The sequence below is a fragment of the Alosa sapidissima genome, chromosome 23 (genome assembly GCF_018492685.1).
Source record: "Alosa sapidissima isolate fAloSap1 chromosome 23, fAloSap1.pri, whole genome shotgun sequence".
Lineage (NCBI taxonomy): Eukaryota > Metazoa > Chordata > Actinopteri > Clupeiformes > Clupeidae > Alosa > Alosa sapidissima.
The window spans coordinates 19241760-19263776 of record NC_055979.1 but is presented as its reverse complement, the minus strand read 5'-3'; the positions used below and the strand labels follow the sequence as shown (position 1 = coordinate 19263776).

General features: G+C 44.1%; 1 protein-coding gene across 1 annotated transcript in view; it reads right to left on the bottom strand.

Moving 5' to 3' along the window:
* Nucleotides 1-22017, bottom strand: part of LOC121698177 (thyrotropin-releasing hormone-degrading ectoenzyme-like) — a 163958-nt gene that overhangs the window by 139237 nt on the left and 2704 nt on the right. Inside the window, exons 2-3 of the mRNA XM_042080024.1 lie at nt 11657-11930; nt 7166-7292 (exon numbers count right to left, since the gene is read on the bottom strand). Of these exons, the coding sequence (XP_041935958.1) occupies nt 7166-7292; nt 11657-11930 (401 nt within the window). The remainder of the gene's footprint in view (nt 1-7165; nt 7293-11656; nt 11931-22017) is intronic.

Sequence of the window (22017 nt, the reverse complement as noted above, 5' to 3'; positions counted from 1 at the left end):
AGATATTCAGATAGATTGCGTCTTGTCTGTTAACTACTCATTGCCGTCATCGTGAAGTGCTGTCTCGCGGTTATGGAAATACCATGCACTATGCCGTTTAGGCTAAATAGCTAGAAAAATATATGTATCCAATGATATAATGTTTCTATACAAAATGTTATTTCACTCTGTTTTACGTGGGTAAGGCCACTGCACATCCAATAATGGGCCTACAATAAATAAATAAACCGCTAATGACGTTTAGGCTACTTTTGACCATTGCATTTATCGCCTGTAACTCCGTGATAGGACCTAAGAGCAAAGTAGCCTATTTGGCTGAGCAACGTAGGTTAATATATGTTCTATGTTTTGTCCACATGATATAGGCCTATGTCTAATCATTGTTGCACTCGAACACTCTGAATCATTGTTGCACTTGTTGCATTGTTTCATTCGTCCTCCCTTTCAATCGTCTCGAGCGGTCGTTCTCTCTCCAAACTAACTTTATTCTCAAAATGTTGAGTTTAATGTCGACACGTCGAGATTAAAGTCGACATGATATTTCAACTTTATTCTCACATTAAAGTCGATACGTCGAGATTAAAGTCGATCTTACATTTCAATTTTTTTCTCGAAAAGTCGAGTTTAATGTCGACATGGCGACTTCAAAATCGACATGTCGAGTTTAATCTCGTCATGGCAAAAAAAAAATGTCCTTCATGTGTGGCCCTAATACTCCGTCGTATGAAACACTATGTGGTTATTGGAAAAAATAATTAAGAAAAAATAAAATTTTACTAGAGATATATTGTCTAAACCATTTAAAGCAGTAGTGTTGTTTTGCACAAAAGCTAGTGACCTGACTACCTAAAAGAGACAGAAAGAAAAAACATGCAAACCACCAAAACTGATAAAAACTTGTCTGAACATTGATATCTTCTGGTAATACTATAGTTGGCAATGAGCTGCAGTAGAGGCTTTTTTACATTCTGCGCAGTGCTGCTTTACATGGAGTAAAACGCAAGCAATACTACCTTGCCATTTTGGTTTGAAGTGGGCTCTGTTACACACATCAGAGACACTTTGTCAGATGGATCTGGATGAAATGTCATCTGACTGCATCTATTCTGTGTGCAGGTCACCAGTAAACTGAGGCAAATAGGACAGGAGTCCATTAATCACAAGGGCTCAGAGGTCCCAGATGACTGACAGCAGACTGAGAGAACTGAGTGACAGTGGTTGCTGTTGGCAACCCAGTGGACAACCTGTGGACAACCCAGATGTCAGCTCAGGTGACAGAGAAAACGTGCTTGTCCACAGAGGAAAAGGGGTCATGTGGACACAAGCACGTCCAGAGAGACGATAAGAAGATAAGTGGACATCACGTTCCAGGCCTGTGATCTGTCTGATCTATGATCTGTCATCCCCTCAGGTTAACACACCCGACTTGACCTCTGCCTGTTCTGTAGACAGATCACATCCACAGATGAGCGTTCCAATGCCTCAACTGCTTGAGCAAGGTGCTACGTAATAGTAAAGACTACCCATACCTACCTACCAACATGGGGAAAGGGGATTTTGTTTTGTCCACACACATTGAGCATAGTGTTAGTTCATGCCATCCAATCAGCTGATCTCAACCAGGGGGAATGGATCAGCTGATTCCCTGCTACGCCTACGATTTGCTAAATGTGTTCACGGCGCCTTGTCTAAGCTGCTTTCCCCTACCCATTCATTTCCACTTCCTCTGCAAGCTACTTTGCAACCCACGTCCACCCCAACTCCTGCTTTCATGCTCAAACGATGTCATGTTGTTGTCATTCATAAGTGCTCTGTTTTGTTCTCCTGCTGCTTCTCCCCCGGCCTGAGGCTCCACGAGTGCACATGGACGGCCAGCTGAGTCCAAGAACAGAGCCATAGTGACAAAGATAATTGTATTATTGCAAATTGAAATAAATACTCTCTTTTCACTGAAGTGGTCCTGACTGAATTGCAATTGTTTTCTCAATAATAATGCTATCAATAATAATGATATTGTTTTAAGTTTTATGTATATAGCACCTTTTTTCAAACTCAAGGTCGCTTTAAAGAGTCAAAGCAAGAATAGCAACATTTCAACCGTTTAGGCAAAAACACCCCAATGCAATCCATCACCTCCCTCTGTGTATGAGGGGAGACCTCTACTGGCCTCACAACACCTTTCCCACAATGCCTTGGGCACACTGTCAGCTCCACTGGTCATCATAGCAACAAAGACCCTATTAAGCCGTTGATGAAGTCTAGTCTCTAGTTTTCTTACAGAAGTCTAAGTGCTGCAACATACTTGAAGGTCAAGTTATTTTTATTAACATGGGCATCTTTTCCCATAATTCCCATAGCTTCTTATTTGGAATCTTTCAAGCTTTTTCTCTTGACCCCTGACCAAAATATTGAATTGTTGGGAGAATTGTTTTAAAAGCTTTAAAGTGTTTATCATGTTGTAAGTCGCTTAAATAGTCCCACCAGGAATCTATGAGAAAGAAAACAATTTTGAGCTTGTTCATTGTTGTTTTGCTTGTAAACCAGCATGTCCAAACCTGCAGTCTCTCTCACTCTCTGCACTCTCTCTCACTCACTCTCATGCAGTGGTATCGACACTGACCATCTTGGATGCGAGCCATGCTATGCTGACCGTCAAGTTGCCCGCCACCTCCTCATATGTCCCAGATACAGGCTGCTGACATGTCACAGGTTCGATCCCCTCGTGACCGACATCCCGTTCATCAATTCCCATCCTCTGCCTCAGCGCAGTGGCGTGTCAAGACCACACTTTGGCTAATTCATCCTCGTTGGACACATCGACTGTGGCAGGTCACCGCCTTTGATTCTCCATCTATCTCTCTTTGAAAACCTCTTACCATGGATCAATGGCTAGGATAGATCTCTTCCTCCTCCCTCCTCTTCCACATGCTAAGGCCCCCTGTCTAACAGCCAGACCAATCGGTTTCTCCACCGATGTGTACAGCTTTCCGAAAGATATTCCCACATTCTGTGCTTCCACTCAACCGACAGAACCCCGCAACCCCTCCACCACTTATATGATTTCCACTCCATTCAACAAGACTCCTTGCCGACATCAAGACTGTGAATTTCCTTACACCGAACTGAGAGAGGTCTTTTCACTAAATGCAATTCAAATGGTGTGTCATAAACCCATGTTGAGCAGTTGATGGCTGAAACAGCAGCCTCCTACATACCGTCACACCCATAGCACTGCGGGCTCTCCAACGGTTAAACGTGCTGGCCGAGGCATGTCCAATTGGACAGAGCACTCAGAGAGCCTGGCTTCACACAGTGAACGCGGAGGCTGACAGCGCTACGCTATGTGTTAGCCGTGTCAAGACAGCCCACTGTCAAGAGAGAGCGGGAGCCATCCCAATGCAATTGGCAGCTGACAGGTTGTGTTTGTATTGTGTGTGTTTCAAAGGCTACTGGGACAGGATGAGAGAGAGAGGGGAGGGGGAGAGAGAGAGAGAGAGAGAGAGAGAGGGAGGGAGGGGGGGGGGGGGGGGGCTTGGATGCTGTGTATTCCTATGGGAACGGCTTGCGGCCACCTCTTGGAGAGGAAGAGATATCTCTCTCTCTCTCTCTCTCCCTCTCTCCCTCTCTCTCTCTACTCTCTGCTCCTCTCCTTTCCTACCCAGTCAGCCTCTCAGGAGCTGGAGACGAAAGACAGATGAGAGGTTTGGAGGGTAGATGAGAGGATGGAGAGATCGTTGAGAAAAAGAGAAAGAAGCTGATAGCTCAGAGGAGTGAAAGTACAAGTGAGAGCAGAGAGAGAGAGAGAGAGAGAGGGAGAAAGGGAGAAATATGGTAAGGTGGGAGGTCCTTTCTCAAGTGTAACACACACACACACACACAAACACGCAGACAGACACACTTACACAGACACACACGCGCACACACACACACATCTAAATGGGCCGGGAGGAGTGAGTGTGTGTGTGTGTGTGTGTGTGTGTGTGTGTGTGTGTGTGTGTGTGTGTGACTGAGCAGGCAGAGACAGAGATGTCGGCCATCATAGGAGGATAAGGGGGGAGGTTAATAGCAGTCACATCGCTATTCTCCCTCCCATCTCTTCAGTTCTTTACCTCTATTTCTCTCCCTCTCTGTCTCTCCGTCTCGCTCACTGTCTGTGTGTGTCCTTTCCCCATTCCGCTTGAAAAAGAGCTGCTGAGAGACAAATGTCTGTTTGTGTGTGTGTGTGTGTGTGTGTGTGTGTGTTTCTTTTCCACTCAGCTTGAAAAAGGCGTTATGACGTGTGTGTGTGTGTGTGTGTGTGTGTGTGTTTGTGTGGATGTGTCTGTTTCTTCACCACTCAGCTTGAAAAATACATTATGAGGTGTGTTTGTGTGTGTGTATTTTTGTGCATATATGTGTGTGTATGTGTGTGTGTGTGCACGCGCATGTGTTTGTAAATTTCCCAGCCATCCCAAGTCGTCAGCGGCTGCGATTAAGCCACTGTAATTAGACTCTACTTTAGATTCTGGAGACGAGGCACGTAGCGCTTTGATGAACGCACCCAGCCACCGTGCGTGGCGTCATCTCGGGCGACCAGGAGTTGACTCGCCAAGCCTGGCACAATCGATCATGCGCCAAACCTTGACACGGAGGCAGCCGTGTCACCATGACACAGCCGCTTTTTTGGCCTTTTTATGCCTTTGATAGGACAGTGGAGAGAGACAGGAAGCGAATGGGAGAGAGAGCAGGGGTGGGGCCCAGACACACTTCTTACTTAAGACAGATGAAGTGCAGTTAGAGGAGGCGAATGTGGAGATGTAATGGAAGAAGGAAGTTTAAATACAAATTCACATTAATGGACCACTGACAGTTAAATCATCCCAATGTCCAAAAAAGACTCATTCACTCAACATGAGTGACTCTGAAATGAGGGAAGGAGACAGAGCGACATTAACTTTCGATGTAATGGCTTCAAAATGAATCTTGCACAGCACTAACAGCTATCTCAGAGCCTCATATGCACAACAGAGATAAAAGCTGGGTGTAACTAAATGGCCTTTTTCCTTTTGTTCCTACTGGGAAAGTTTTAAAGGAAAAGTGAACAATACGTGACCGATTACGCACATTCTAATGACTCCTCTGTACGCCGGCTGCCTGGAAACAGACTGTCAGGTTGCCCGTGCCTTGCGTTTCTTGTCATTGGGCAATGAGCAGAACTCGGCCAGTCTCTATGTTTGTGGACCTCGGGGCTCGCAAATGTTCCCTGTCCCCTCTGCACAGATGACAGTTTTATGTAACCAGCGCAAACAACTATATCCACGCCATTTCTTCAGCCACGCACTCTGAGGCTACACTATGGGTTATCATATGCAGTGCAGTGGCCTATAGTAAAACAATATAGAATATATAGAATACAGTATATAGAATATTCTAAGAGAAGGTGCTAAGACATTCAGGTGGCCAAGGACTGTGATTTAGAGCATAGAGGTTGAGATTTTTGTTTGTAATTACACTCCTGTAGGTGTAACACTCCTCTAGGTGTAACATTGTTCCTGATCCAGTGACTCTCTCTCAGCAACACAAACACAAACACAAACACGCGTAAAAACACACACACTCTCTCTCTCTCTCTCTCTCTTACTCTCTTTCACACTTTTTTTTATCATGCTACAACTTTAAACCACAGCGACTTTTGTGTGAGGAAAGCACAGCTACAATCATCAATAGGCCAAGTTTATGGAGTGAACAAGGCCGAGAGACTCTGTTCACAGCAGGTATGAGAACTGGAAGGCTAATCGGAAATACCTCACATGAATCAGGCAAAAGCATTCTTCTGATAGAGTGTCTCTGCCAGCATAATGGGGTTTGAAAGGGCTCCTCTCCTCTCCTCTTCTCTCCTCTCCTCCACTCTCCTCTCCTCTGCTATTCAACAGAGATTTCACAAGTACACAGACTGCGTTTGTGAAAGCGACAATCCGTGCTCGACTGGAAGAAACTCCTCAAACGATCTCAAGAGGGTACGACAGTCGTGAGGAAGAAAGGACAAGAGCTCCCTTCTCTGCAGATCCCTTCAGGGGAGACAGCTTGGGTCAACGTAGTGGGCGCCCAATACTTGCTCTCACATGAAAGGACAGCATAAACTAAACATTGTGATCTGCTGATATCTGCCAACAGAGTGAGAGAAATGGTGCAGATAGATAGATATATAGATAGATAGATAGATAGATAGATAGATACTTTATTGATCCCCAAGGGGAAATTCAAGGAATATAGCATAATAGCATAGCATAATGCATAATAGGAACATAGATATACATGGCTAAGTGGATTGTATGTGCATAAGTGTGTGTGTGTGTGTGTGTGTGTATGATGGTGCATGCCGGTATATATGTGTGCATGTGAGTGGTTGGGATATGCCACGGGGAAGAAGCTGTTGTGCCTCTCCATGTCCTCTCCAAGTGACATACAGTAAAGGCAACCAGATGGACACAGACATCTGTGAGTGTGCACACACACACATACTGTACACACACACACATACATACACACACACACACACACATACATACATACACACACACACACACACACACACACACACACACTCACTCATTCACACACTCACATGCACACATATATTTATATGTCAGGGCAAGAGAAAGAGAAATAGCAGGAAAGAGAGGAACAGAAAGGCATATATAGAGATGGAGAGAACACAAGACAGAGAAAGAGAGAGAGAGAGAGAGAGAGAGAGAGGGAGAAGAGGAAACTCAGTTTTCTCAGATTGATGGGTATATTTAAATGATTATGGCAAACTGACAGGAACCCAATGGGGCGGTACGCAGACAGAGTGCCTGTCTAATGTCATGCAGCCCTACACTTCTAGTCTCACTCATGCACGCAATCACACTTACAAACACACACACAAACTCTCACACACACACACAGAGGGCCCAGCGTGTCCTCTCATAATACAAGTTCCATCCATGCGCCTCTGTGACAGAAACTATAGGCACTTTTAAAAACATAAATAAAAGCTTTCTGGAATCAACCCCCAACCTATAACAATCCATGCGAAACTCATCTTCCTACAGCACACAAATCACACAGAGAAAACCAGCTGAAGGCAAGTAATTGGGGCACCGTTGTGTCGCAAACACATTGAGTGATTCCCCCTGACTCTTACCTAATTTGGGCAGGGAGTATTTGACTTTGAAGTAATCCTCGTAGAACTGCAGCAGCCTCTTTGTGATCTGCAGCGCGTAGTCGCCCGATCCACTCATGATGGCGTTGGGCCTGGCGTACAGGCGGATCTGAGGGGAACAACAGACACATGAAATAAAAATTAAAGGAAAAATAACTCACAAGGACATCAGATAGAGTTAGAAGCTCAGAGGAAGGCAGTTTTCAATAGTTCAACATTGTTTTTCATCCTTTCATTTATGTCTCCCTACGACACATAAAGCACTCGCTAGTGTACGGGGTGGTTTTGTGTTTTGGCTATCCTGTGGTGTATCAGGCTCTTATGGAATCCATCACCAGACGTTATTGAATGGCATCTGTGTGGGGTTCTCAGACGCCACACATCGTGTTTGTGTGTGACGGGCGCCGCAGCAGCGCCTGCCACATATCAATCCCCATCCGTCTGCCGGCCCGGCCACCGTTTCATCCAGCGGCTTTGTTGTCGTCCATCAACCGAGAGCCAAATTAGATTTTTTCGCTGAGCAAACAAAGCATTTTGCATTTGTCGTTAACGCTCGTTGTGTTGCGGTTTCTGCCGAGCCCCCGCTGAGGGAGATGGAGAACGTGAACGGTGAAGTGAGGTGTCGCCTTTTGTTTGAAATGTTTTCCCTGGATAATAATGATCTGTCTCCTCTTCCGACAGGCCGAGGCTGATGCATTGCTTCTGCGCGTCGGAGGGATGGATGCCTCCGCGGGCTCAAGGCAAACGAGCTCCATTGCCAGCCAAATAAAGACATATAGACATATGCAGGGGAGGTGACTATCAAGATATCTTCTCTACAGATGACTACTGTTCTAATTACATGCAATAACTTACTAGAAATCTATACATATACTAACCGACTAACTCACAATATAAAAACAATTGGCCATGACTCTACATCATAGCTTTAGTATTGACTACAGTGCAACAGCACTTTCATGTTTGATATCCTGTGCTGATGTAAGCCTAAGCTAAATGTTAACTTTAACCCCAAACCTGGTTTCCCTTAAAGGTGTATTGTAAGTCAGCATTTTACTACTGAAGAATAACATAATAGTTTAACATCACTATATTAAGGTCCATGCATTATAAAATGGAGCGTAATATAGTATGTGCCATTTATTTTGAGCTATACGACTATGACATTCTATAGGCAGCATCAACGAATCCACAGTTAATCAATGTGATGAAAAGAGAAGTCCGCACTAATGTCTTACAAGAAAGCCTGGCAAGGACAGAACACAGTGGTAATTGGACTTCAATAGAGCACCCCTCCCTATCAAAGGACATTCAGTATTGATCTATGGCGATGCCACAAAGACAAGGCCATAGACTTCACTTCACTTATTAATAGTGAGAGAGAGATGACATGTATGCTTAGTCTTTCTCCTTCACTCACTCTCTCTCCCTTCATTTCTCTCTCTCTCTCTCTCTCTCTCTCTCTCTCTCTCTCTCTCTCTCTGTGTCTCTCATTAAGACTCTTTCTCTATCTCCCTACCATTTCAATCTTCACCTTAGCCATTCCATTTCTTTCAAACAGAGAGGAGAATCAATCACAAGCAATGTGAATGATGTCGTTTGCAAATGCAATTGCTTTCTGGGGTTTTAAGCTGTCGGATCCTTATCAAGAGGACACAAATCAGGCCCTTATAAAATGAGGACAGGGTTTAGGATGGTCTGGAGGGGGGGGGGGGGGGGCAGCAGAGAAGCAGAGCCGTCCAAGGGGGGAGCTGTGGAGGGGGGGGGGGGGGAGCTCATCAGGACACTGCGGAGGTCAACTCACCGGCCCCCCCCATTCCTTTTCCTCCAGGGAAGAGTAGCAGAGATGAGATGAGATGGGGCGAGTTTTATCGCTCGCGTGCCTCTGATACCGACATAATGACCGCCCCCACCAGGGACCACGCTATGTGGCATCTACTGAGGCCTCCGGGGCTACTGGCCAGGAAGGGTAGGGCCGCCGCATGGGTGGGTCACCACGGCGTGATGTGGCTTGTCCCCACTCAGCTCCAAGCAGACCAGTCGATAAAACCATCATGACCGCGGCCCAGACTGCTGCGCCCAGGGGAGCGCCAGCAGACACACGTCCGGCACACCACACATCACGCAAGGGCACGCGGGCCGGTCATACGCAAGCCACTGACTGGACGAACTGGGCCACTCAGGAGCCTCATGGGACAGGCACGGCCGATGGAGATGAAGAGGCACACCATTCCTCATCATCAGGGACATGGCGGAGGTGTGACTTTCGGTTACTGCTAAATTAAAGTTAATTGAGTCATTGGTGGGCAGTACTGAGACAGGGATTTCTCAAAGGCCAACAGGGTGTGATAGTGCCCGGCACATCTGTCATTAGTTACATTAGTGCAAGTGGTGCAGGGCGGAAAGTCTTGTTCACAATTGTAAAGAGGTAATTAATTATATTGTGCTTTGATCTGATAACCTGCCATGTGTTTACACCAGTCAGTCAATTAATTGAATACTGTAAGAATAAAATTAAAACTGACCAAATATGTATGGGCCACAGATGTATATAAACTCTCTCTCTCTCTCTCTCTCTCTCTCTCTCTCTCTCTCTCTCTCTCTCTCTCTCTCTCTCTCTCTTAAACATCTCTCTCTCTCTCTCTAGCTCTTTTTCTGTCTTGCCATAAATGCAAATTTACTGTACAAGTGAGCTTGTTGCTGAAGCACTCACTCTCACTCACACACACACACACACACACACACACACACACACACACACACACACACACACACACACACAGTCTCTATCTCTCTCATTTTTGCTTCTCTTTTTTTGTTCTCGCACTAAGTGCAGAGCAAATCTCTGTGGGGGAGTTCGGGCGGCTGCCACCACTTCAAAGAACAGCACATAATTGTTTTAGGGTGAGTGCAGCCGCAGCGCTGCCTGAGCTCCCTGACACCACCAGCACAATGGTGCCTGGCCCACGAGGCTTAGAGCCTGCATGTCGACTCCCACCACTCCTCCCGCTCCAGAGCTGCGTCTCGGGGAGGCATGCGCTTTAAGGAAAGTCTGGCTCTCTGGAGATAGCCCAGAGAGAAAGAGACAGAGAGAGAAAGAGAGAGAAAGAGACAGAGAGAGGAAAAAAAGAAGAAAAGAGAGGAGGGGTAATTAGCCCAACAAGGCTGCGCACCGTTTTTGTAATGAGTTCAAGTTGAACAGTCTCCTCTTTTCACCAATCTGTGCTGTGCTAGCAAACTCGCTTTTCTACTGCGTCGACAGAAACAACAGCATTCTAAGATGTGATGGGAACCGTATATAGCGTATGGAGGGGAAGTTAATCTCCTCACAGCGTTGGTGGTTAAAACCCATTCACTGTTCTGTCTGAGAGCGTACAGGTGAGGGAGTCTTGACGATGACTCCGACGCCTCTGAGGATCAGGAAGGACTGTTCTCCCAGGGCCAGGGCGGAGAGTGTCCAGAGATTATGCTTACTAAAGGTCATTACATCATCAGCTGAGCTGCGCTGTGGGGAGCAAGCCGAAAAATTGATTAATCGTTTCGTTTCTCGGTGGTATTAGTGGCGGGAGCCTGCGATGTCTGTGGAGTGGCGCTGACTTCCGACAAGGACGAGGAGCAATGGCCGTAGACCACACTCTCCCTGCTCTCACACGCTCAGTGCACACACACACACACACACACACACACACACACACACACACACACACACACACACACACACACACACACAAAATGAAAACCTTCCTCTCTGGACTCTGAGATTGCCCTCTGATGATGGATGGGGTGACGGGTCCGTTCCGTTACGATAATATGATTGATGGGAACAGCTAGAAGGGGAGAAGGGGAGCCGCTAAAAAAGATTTGGTGTGGGGGGTGAGCGTAGCCTAGATATGGCCAACACTCATTATGAAGGGCTTGCTGTTAGGGAGAATTATCAGACAGTATTGAGAGGGGGGAGGGAGGTGGGGGGTTGGGGGTTGCTGATTGTGACCTCAAGTTATAAAGGGTGGGGTGTCCTTTAGTGTGGACTCACGTGAATGTGGAGGAGTAGCATTAAAGTCAGTGGGATCGTCAAAAAGTCAGTCATCAAGGCCAATAAACCTCATGAAAGCTGAACCAAAATGAAGTATATATAGTGTATTCACTTGGCTTTTCAGTTAAACAAGTGCTCACTGAGAGAAATAAAATGGACCAGGATTTTAAGGGTCCATAATGGATGCTGTAAATAAGTGAACAGAATGTCAACTCTGAGCACACCATATAAACACACACACACACACACACACACACACACAAAAAAAACTTTCAGCAGTATGTTTGGTTGACTCGTTGTCCTCCATGGGTGATTGCAGGGGAGCAGTGGAAGCCTCACCACCGCCTGACAATCAGGTTTGAATCGTAATCGCACCATAGCAAATCTACGTCACGTGAATAAAGGCATCCGCTAAATACCAGTCGCTTTCTGTTACTTACCAGAACCCCGCTATCGGTCAGGGCCTCTCTGTAGGTGAAGTTGCACACAGCCCAGGCCAGGTAGTAGGTGGACATGCGCGGGGTCCTGGAGAAGTAGTTGGTCGCCCAGCCGTCGTCGTCGGTGACGGAGTTCTCCACGGGCATGTTGGACAGGGACAGGTAGGAGGCCTCGTGCTTCAGACTGATCCGGAACGTGGCCTTGTAGATGGGCTCGTCGAAACACGGGAATGCTTTTCTGGCATGGGTCGGGGAGAACTGAGTCACAGCAAGATACCTGCAATACAAGGACACAATTACCAATGGACCTTGCTCTTGTGAATATTATGTGTGTGGGTGGGTGTGAGGTAGTGTGTGTGTGTGTGTGTATGTGTGTGTGTGTGTGTGTGTGTGTGTGTGTGTGTGTGTGTATGTGTGTGTGAGAGAGAGAGAGAGAGAGAGAGAGAGAGAGAGAGAGAGAGAGAGAGAGAGAGAGTGTTAAGATACTTAGTACAACCTATGTCTGCATGTACTGTATGTGTAGTGGTGTCTCGCTATGTCCACTATGTGTCTGTCTGGGCCTAACTGTTTCCATGCTTATAGAGATATAGAGATTAGATGGAGATGGATGTTTGCCAAGAAGAGACATTTAACGGACTCCTAAGTCACAGCTTGAAAGGTTATTTCACCTTGCTACACACATCCTTAAAAATTGCTTATAGCTGTACCTTGAATACAAATAACCCGCATGCACTCTGTCCTGGGACTCAACCTGCTGCCGCAAAATCCTGGCACACAAATTTATCAGTTCAAACACACCCCATAAGGCTAATATAGACACTAGGCCTTTTTCCTCCCAAAGACAACACAAGTCACCACATTTCTCCTCCTCACACTATTATGCTCTTGTCGCGTATATCCTGAAGAGCCGATGATAGTAACAGCAACAAAAGCCTGGGTTTAAATGTGTCTAGTCAGGATAACAAATGCTTGTTCCCTACTCCCCGCTGCTCAGCCAGCGCTGAGAATGTCACAGTGGATTTTATGCTTGCATCCACCAGCCTCCTCTGCTCATCACCACCAAGGTGACGCACGGCACGATAATATTTTAATTGACATCAGTCCTTGGCGTATAAAAGTATTTTTTTTTTGTGTTGTTTGCTCTTTAAAAAGATCAGCTTGGGTGTCTTCCAAATAAAATCACATTGAGTCACTGATAAGGACACAATGGCGTTTCTGAGCTAAGATCCTTGTGCAGTCAGGTTTTTCTCCTTCTTTCTTCTCTCTCTCTCTTTTTTTGCACATGGGCACATTTATCCCCTAATTATCATTCTTGACTATGCCGCTCTGGATGTGTGTCAAACTGCAGAATCATGAGTTTGGCAATAGTACGCCCTGAGACTCTTCTCTGCCAGATCAGAGGGTGGGTGTGTGTGTGGGGGGGGGGGGGGGGGGGGGGGTGTAAGAGAGAGACAGGGGGATAGATACAAAAAAGTCAGACAGCAAGTGGGAGAGAGAGAGAGCAGAAGAGAAAGCTACAAAAAAGAAAGCATGTGAGAGAGAGAGGGAGAGAGAAAGGGATGAGAGAGAGAGAGAGAGAGAACGCGAGGAATAGAAAGAGACTTCACTGTAAACGCCTTTGAACAGCAAAATTAGCAGTAGCAGCATGCGGCTTTGCCCTAAACTCCACCATGTAGATTCAAGAGCAGCTGGATTATCTCTTATCAAAGCTAGCTTTATACCACAGAGGGCAAACAGCCACCCTGTCTCCCCAGGAGGTGGTGGGTGACCCCTCTTTCATGGGCTGACAACACGACCACTACACCAGTGAGGGGAGAGAGACCTCCCTCTGAGTGGTGTCCGTGGAGACGGCTTATATAAGCCCCTGATATACACAGTGTACCTATGTGATTAAAGGTGCAGTCTCAGCTACCTGTCTGCTCTGATCTTCGACTGAGTCTTGGTTACCCTCCACCACCCCCTCCCCAAACACACACACACACACACACACACACACACACACTTTCTTTAATACCAGTTTTCAATCCATTATGGGGAAACACACAAATCTTTCTTTTGTAAATACATAGCGGTGCATCTTTTGTCAAGTTCCTGTTGACAAGTTGAACCCAATCCTGAACTTTTTTGTCAAATTACATATGGAGCTACAAACTCATACTTGCAAAGAACACATTTCAGGCTAAACTTCTCAGAATACAAAACAAAACAAAAAACTCTGTGACCATAAAATTGATGTGCATGACTAAGCTTCTCTTACAGAAAATGTAAAAGTTTCCATTAATTTCATCATGTCACAGAGCCTTGTGCATTATATTGAAATCATTTTAGTTGATAGCCAGAGCCTTTGAGTGCTTCCTTTAAGTGGCTTAACGACAAACTGGAGAACTCTTAATGTGCCTCTTTAACTGGAGTGTACATCCATTAAGGCCAAGGCAGTGTTAGGCCCATGCATAGAGAGTAATAATGTAGCCTACTCGGAACAGATTGCCTAAAGAACTTTGCTCTGGAGTCAGCTAGATGCCATCAACAGCATATGCGACCTACACACCGTCGTTTCTCTATGCTCTGAAGCCATCCAATGCTAATTAGCTTATTGCGTCCCCCAGTGTGAAAATAAGGTCACCTAAGTTGTTAGGATTCACATTAAGCGTCAGACCTCTGCTCCCTAGACATGCTGCCTTAAGTGCAAATGGCGACAATTAGCAGTAAACAGACACAATACTGACATTCCAGGCCTATCAACTTGAGAGTAGCTTCTCCATCTCAATTTAGAAGAGGAGGGGAAGGAAGCCATTAGAAGCAATTAGCTAGCACCCCCTGTGTTATGATTTTTCGGCATAATTAGTTCGTCTTCTTGGCTGCAGCTCTGCGGGGGGCAATCTGAGCATCAGGCGAAGGAGGGAGGCAGGAAAGACTTTTCATTTCCCTCAAAGGTAAAAGTTTGCTCCTAGGTTGAGATTTCGGAGTAGAGAGGAAGTCTACAGAAGAAACGAGTAGCCGTGCCGCGCCGCGCAGCACTGACAGCAGAGGCTGCGGGATATGGAGCAGCAGCACAAAGGCACAACACGCTCCTCCTGTGATATCAGACCAGGGTGAGAGGGGTGGCAGCCGATCGAAGGAGGTGCTAAAAACGCAAGCGAGAAAGCGGGAAGGGGTGTGTGGATGTGTGTGTGTGGAAGTGTGTGTGTCTGGGGGGGGGGGGTGATGTGTCTTAAAGCTTAAATGCATTTGTGAAACGTGTAAAAAAAAAGCTGGAGGAACCATCCTGGCTCGGATCCAGACGCTCATTGTCGCTGGGAGATAAGCGAGACGCGGCAGGGGGTGTCGGGTGGGCTTCTCTGCCCAATTCACACAGAATGCATAGCTGGCATGAAAAAAGCACAACAGCACACTTTTATAGAGAGAGCAAGCGCTGAGAGGGATGGTTGAGCCATGCCTGCCTAGCTGGTGTGCTATATCTGTCTCCAGTCCGCGTCATAGCTCATACAGTCACTGTAATTAGGGGTCCGAGCAGCGTAGCTGCAGGACCCCTATTGTTTCTGTACCGTTCATTTTTGGCCAAAATTCTGTAAAAGTCATACTGCTGCCTAAACCATAACTCCAAAACTCTTCAAATTTTCAGGTATGGTTACCAGTACCCCCCTCTGCCCATAACCCAAAATTTGGGGGTACTGCACCCAAAGGTGGCGCTGTTGGAAAAAAAAGTTAATTATGCTAATTTCTCCTTACCAGATTGACCTAGACTCAAAATTCTTTCATAATATTAATCTCTAAACTCAGATGCATCTTTTTGGCCCTGGTCTTATGGTCTAAAAATGTTTATTTTTGACACAATTTCATGGAAAAGCCAAACATTATAAAAAGTTTCACACTCTTCAAAAATAATCAAATCTTCACCAAAATTCTCACAGACAATGTTTAGACCAAGCCTCACAAAAGTTATGGATCAGAATTTTGATATTTTGTTCCATTTCAGAGATATAGGCTAATAAAGTTAGACCACTTAGGCCATTTTTCCTAGATCACCTATATTCCTATAAACCGTAAGTCCTAGAAACTAAACATTTTCAAGTATTGTTACCAGTACCCCCCACTACCCATAACCCAAAATTTGGGGTACTGCACCCAAAGGTGGCGCTCTTGTCAAAAATGCTTATTTCTCCTTACCAGATTGACCTAGACTCAAAATTCTTTCATGATATTAATCTCTACATTCAGATGCATCTTTTTCACCCTGGTCTTATGCTCTAAAAATGTTTACTTTTGCCACAATTTCAGAGAAAAGCCAAACATCATAAAAAGTTTCACATACTTCAAAAATTATCAAATCTTCACCAAAATTCTCACAGACAATGTTTAGACAAAGCCTCACAAAAGTTATCAAAATAATTTGGATATGTTTTTCCATTTCAGAGATATAGACCAATAAAGTTCGACCACTCAGCCCATTTCTCCTATATCACCTATATTCCTATATGAGTAATTTTTTTTCCTTGGTGAACAACCATACAACCATCATTATGTGGATACCATTAACAGTGCACATTTTCAGATCTGTACTCTTTTTTATAAAGCCCTTAATTCTATTGTCAAATGTATGCTAGGAATTTTCTTGATGTTGTGTGTTTGCCAACACACCTTTTCACCATGTGAATGTGACTGCCAAATACGTAGGATTGTCAGTGGCTCAGTGGGATAATGCCTAGTGCTGATGTTTGTTAGGTTGAGAGTTCGAATCCCTGGTAGTGCTTTAGGCTCTAGCTCGAATACTATTGGTTATTGAAGATTCACACCATTGAACAGCACCTGAATGAAATCAGGCAATCAACATACACAGTCATTAGTTGCCAAGAATCAGAATGCCGAGACACTCTGACATTTAGGGGAACTTCTTTGTTCACTATTTTTCCTTCATCATTAAGTCTATCATATTTATATTTCATCCATTAGTGTTCTTCTCTACAAATGTCTAATTGCCCCAGAATTTCAAAAAGATTTCAGGTGTACTCTTTTAGGAAAGCCCTTCATTTTATTGTCAAATGTATGCTTGGAGTTTTTCTTGTGTGTTTACCAACACACATTTTCACATGTGAATGTGACTGCCCAATGTGTATGAATGTTAGTGGCTCAGTGGGATAATGCCTTGTACTGGTGTTTCTTAGGTTGAGTGTTCGAATCCCCATTAGAACTTCAGGATCAAGCTGCACATGCTATTGGTTATTGAAGATTCACACCATTGAACAGCACCTGAATGACATCAGGCAATCAACATACACAGTCATTAGTTGCCAAGAATCAGAATGCCGAGACACTCTGACATTTAGGGGAACTTCTTTGTTCACTATTTTTCCTTCATCATTAAGTCTATCATATTTATATTTCATCCATTAGTGTTCTTCTCTACAAATGTCTAATTGCCCCAGAATTTCAAAAAGATTTCAGGTGTACTCTTTTAGGAAAGCCCTTCATTTTATTGTCAAATGTATGCTTGGAGTTTTTCTTGTGTGTTTACCAACACACATTTTCACATGTGAATGTGACTGCCCAATGTGTATGAATGTTAGTGGCTCAGTGGGATAATGCCTTGTACTGGTGTTTCTTAGGTTGAGTGTTCGAATCCCCATTAGAACTTCAGGATCAAGCTGCACATGCTATTGGTTATTGAAGATTCACACCATTGAACAGCACCTGAATGACATCAGGCAATCAACATACACAGTCATTAGTTGCCAAGAATCAGAACGCCGAGACACTCTGACATTTAGGGGAACTAATTTGTTCATTATTTTTCCTTCATCGTTAAGTCTATCATATTTATATTTCATCCATTAGTGTTCTTCTCTACAAATGTCTAATTGCCCCAGAATTTCAAAAAGATTTCAGGTGTACTCTTTTAGGAAAGCCCTTCATTTTATTGTCAAATGTATGCTTGGAGTTTTTCTTGTGTGTTTACCAACACACATTTTCACCATTTGAATGTGACTGCCCAATGTGTATGATTGTTAGTGGCTCAGTGGGATAATGCCTTGTACTGGTGTTTCTTAGGTTGAGTGTTCGAATCCCCATTAGAACTTCAGGATCAAGCTGCACATGCTATTGGTTACTGAAGATTGAACAGCACCTGAATGACATCAGGCAATCAACATACACAGTCATTAGTTGCCAAGAATCAGAACGCCGAGACATTCTGACATTTAGGGGAACTTCTTTGTTCATTATTTTTCCTTCATCATTAAGTCTATCATATTTATATTTCATCCATTAGTGTTCTTCTCTACAAATGTCTAATTGCCCCAGAATTTCAAAAAGATTTCGGGTGTACTCTTTTAGGAAAGCCCTTCATTTTATTGTCAAATGTATGCTTGGAGTTTTTCTTGTGTGTTTACCAACACACATTTTCACATGTGAATGTGACTGCCCAATGTGTATGATTGTTAGTGGCTCAGTGGGATAATGCCTTGTACTGGTGTTTCTTAGGTTGAGTGTTCGAATCCCCATTAGAACTTCAGGATCAAGCTGCACATGCTATTGGTTACTGAAGATTCACACCATTGAACAGCACCTGAATGACATCAGGCAATCAACATACACAGTCATTAGTTGCCAAGAATCAGAACGCCGAGACACTCTGACATTTAGGGGAACTTCTTTGTTCATTATTTTTCCTTCATCATTAAGTCTATCATATTTATATTTCATCCATTAGTGTTCTTCTCTACAAATGTCTAATTGCCCCAGAATTTCAAAAAGATTTCAGGTGTACTCTTTTAGGAAAGCCCTTCATTTTATTGTCAAATGTATGCTTGGAGTTTTTCTTGTGTGTTTACCAACACACATTTTCACCATGTGAATGTGACTGCCCAATGTGTATGATTGTTAGTGGCTCAGTGGGATAATGCCTTGTACTGGTGTTTCTTAGGTTGAGTGTTACGAATCCCCATTAGAACTTCAGGATCAAGCTGCACATGCTATTGGTTATTGAAGATTCCATTGAACAGCACCTGAATGACATCAGCCAATCAACATTCACACTCTATGACATTCAGGGGAACTTCTTTGTTTACTATTTTTCCTTCATCATAAAGTCTATCATATTTATATTTCATCCATTAGTATTCTTCTCTACAAATGTCTTATTGCCCCAGAATTTCAAAAAGTTTTCAGGTGTACTCTTTTAGGAAAGCCCTTCATTTTATTGTCAAATGTATGCTTAGAGTTTTTCTTGTTGTGTGTTTACCAATACACATTTTCACCATGTGAATGTGACTGGCCAACATGTAGGATTGACAGTGGCTCAGTGAGATAATGCCTTGTACTGGTGATCCTTAGGTTGAGAGTTCAAATCCCACTTGAAGCATTAGTGTTAGAATACTGTTGGGTTGTGGATGTTAGCATACTACAATAGAATGCTGTTGGGTTGTGGAGGTTAACACACTATTACATTACAGCTACTTGTCAATATGGACTTGTAGTGTAACTGTATAATTATAGGCTGTTTTTCTTATTGACTCCGACACAGCTGTAGCCTATAATTATTTGTTATTCTTATAATATTTGTCATTTCTTATACATATTTAGTCGGCTCTTCCACTTGACAGAACAACTCTGTATCGGTTAAGGATGTCACGCATGAAACAATGCTGCAGAAACACGAAAATACGACTTTGAGTTTAGTAGGCTATCATTTTCAGTTCCTGTTTATCTATTGCACGATGGGTAATAATTTAAAGGAATCGTGTTGCAGTCTTGTAAATAGTGACCCTGCAAGATCCCTAGTCATTGCAAAATCATAGTCTGTGACTTAAAACTCTACTACTTGTCTTTAGATGTGAGAGGGTCTGAGACTGTAGTCTTTCAAAAATCTTTTCCAAATCTTTGCAAATCTTTCCAAAGTCTGTCAGTGTAAGGAGGTGCTGTGGAGAAATTGCTGGATTGTTTGGCTCTGTCACCAAACCACACCCAGTTTACCTGCTGGGAAACCCTGTAGCTCCGGAGCAGGGGCTCAGACCAGGATAAATTGTTTGCGCGCCCTCAGTTCACTCTTTTGTTCATCTCAACCCAGCACTCCAGTGTGTCCTGCTTTGTGTGCGTCTTTGAGTTAACGTAAGTCATCACTTTAATGACCCTCACTATGACTTTTGTGATGTTTATCAGTTTGTAGAGTAGCTCTGCCATCATGTGTATAGTTAAGGTCTTTGTTTGTTGGTTTGGTGTGTTGGAGTCCCATGTGAGAGATGATTAGGTGATGTTGGTTGACTTGGGATGTCAAGTATTGTTTAGTTGTACCTTTATATAGCCATATGATTTCAGTTTATTGTTCAAATGTCAATTGGTTTGTTTGGGAGTTGGGATCTGTACTGATTTACCCCATTTCACTGATTACTCCATTTTCTGTTTGTTTCCTCTTTGATGCAGCACACATACAAGTAAAGAACAAAAGAACAGATGAATTGAAACTCAAATAAAGTTCACTTGTGTTGCACCGAAACCTGCCATCTCCGTGTCATCACTTCATACCATTGAGCCTTCTGACCGAGGCTCTGCCTGCTCGCCACACACTCACTCTACCTCGACCCACATCACCCCCTACAGTTCCTTCAGCTGGGTTGTGGAGGTTAGCATACTAGAATAGAATACTGTTAAGAATACTGTTGTGTTGTGGAGGTTAGCACACTATAACGTTACAGCTACTTGACAGGACTTGTCGTGCAAGGCAAGTATAACTGCATAATTATAGGTTGTTCATCTTATTGACTCCAACACAGAACCCACCCCCACCCCCCTTCACCTACCACCACAAATACAATTCCATTCTGTGGGAAACACTGCCTTCCATTAACAGACGCTTCATCTTATCCATGACAAATGCATAGTCCTGTGGAATAGAGTATTGTTAGAATACTATTGAGTTGTGGAGATTAGCGCACTAGAATACTACTGTTAGGATACTGTTGGGTTGTGGAGGTTAGCACACTAGAATAGGGGATTGTTAGAATACTATTAGGTTGTGGAGGTTAGCACACTATAACGTTACAGCACAGGGTAATCCTAATTTTATGCATCAAATTTATTCCAATCCAACTCAAAAGTTTTGAACAACACAAAGTGAAGGTTTTATCCAGATCAAAACCAAGAATAGATTATGTGATCTAATCCAATTTCAGGATCCTTGTTTCCCTTTGAACAAGCCATTTTCAAGATTTGATCCAATCCGATAGCCGAAATCCGGTAACTGAAATCCGATAACCGAAATCCGATCACGTTTCTTTTGAACAATTGGGCCCAAACAATCAAAGCATATGTAAAACTAAAAAGCTATGCTACCTCATGTTCGTTTTGCTCGGACCCCGTAAATCACCGCTTGCGGTTATATTTATCATTGATTTCCTGCTTATGAACCACTGAGGTCTTCCACAGTAATAGCCAATGGACTGATTGACTCCCTTGGTGAAGAATGCACACTAATAGAGCAGGTGAAGTGCATAGTGCTCCACACTTGCTGTGAGGCTGTGAGCACACTCTCAGGTTTGGGGTATGGAGAGATACTTCATGATGGGTTTTCCATTAAGGTTGGGAGAAATAATCTCAACCATGATACAACAGTGAGGGTGCAGATTTTCAAGATAACCTTTTGACAGCACCATCAGGTTTCACAGCCTGGATAAAAGAGCAATTGCAAAGCTAGTCATAGCTGCTCTCCAATTAGGGTGGCCCGGAAAAACAGCTACAAATACACACATGCACTCTCTCTTTCTCTCTCTCTCTCTCACACACACACACACAAACACAAACACAAACTCTCTCTTACACACTCGATAATGGTAGAGATATGGCTGGCCACCCCCAAGTTTAAATGATGGGGTGAGGGAGCTCTCCCGCGATGTGTGGCAGATTGAGGTTACACAGCCCACTGCACTTGGCTTAAGCACACCAGCTGCAGTGACTGACGGAGCCAGACCAGTGGTGCCCTGATGTGCACACAGTGACTTCACTTCAGCCCTGACCTTTTTAGACACAAACACACACACACACACACAAACACACACTGCCCAGAGGAACTCAGTCTGGCTCAATGTACTGTGAGCTTCCATACACGCGCACGCGCGCGCACACACACACACACACACACACACACACACACACACACACACACACACACACACACTCACAAACTCCATCACTGATCTAGTAATAAATGTGATTTGCTGTAGGCTTATAGGAACCAGGGAAACTGAGGCTGTTGGGCACAAGGATTGACTGTAAATAATTAAATACTTAGAAATTGATTTTTGTTTGCGCACTCGCAGGGGCAATGCCTTCAGTGTTTTGTTTTGTTTTGCTGTGAGAGTCTATAGTGATGTGAT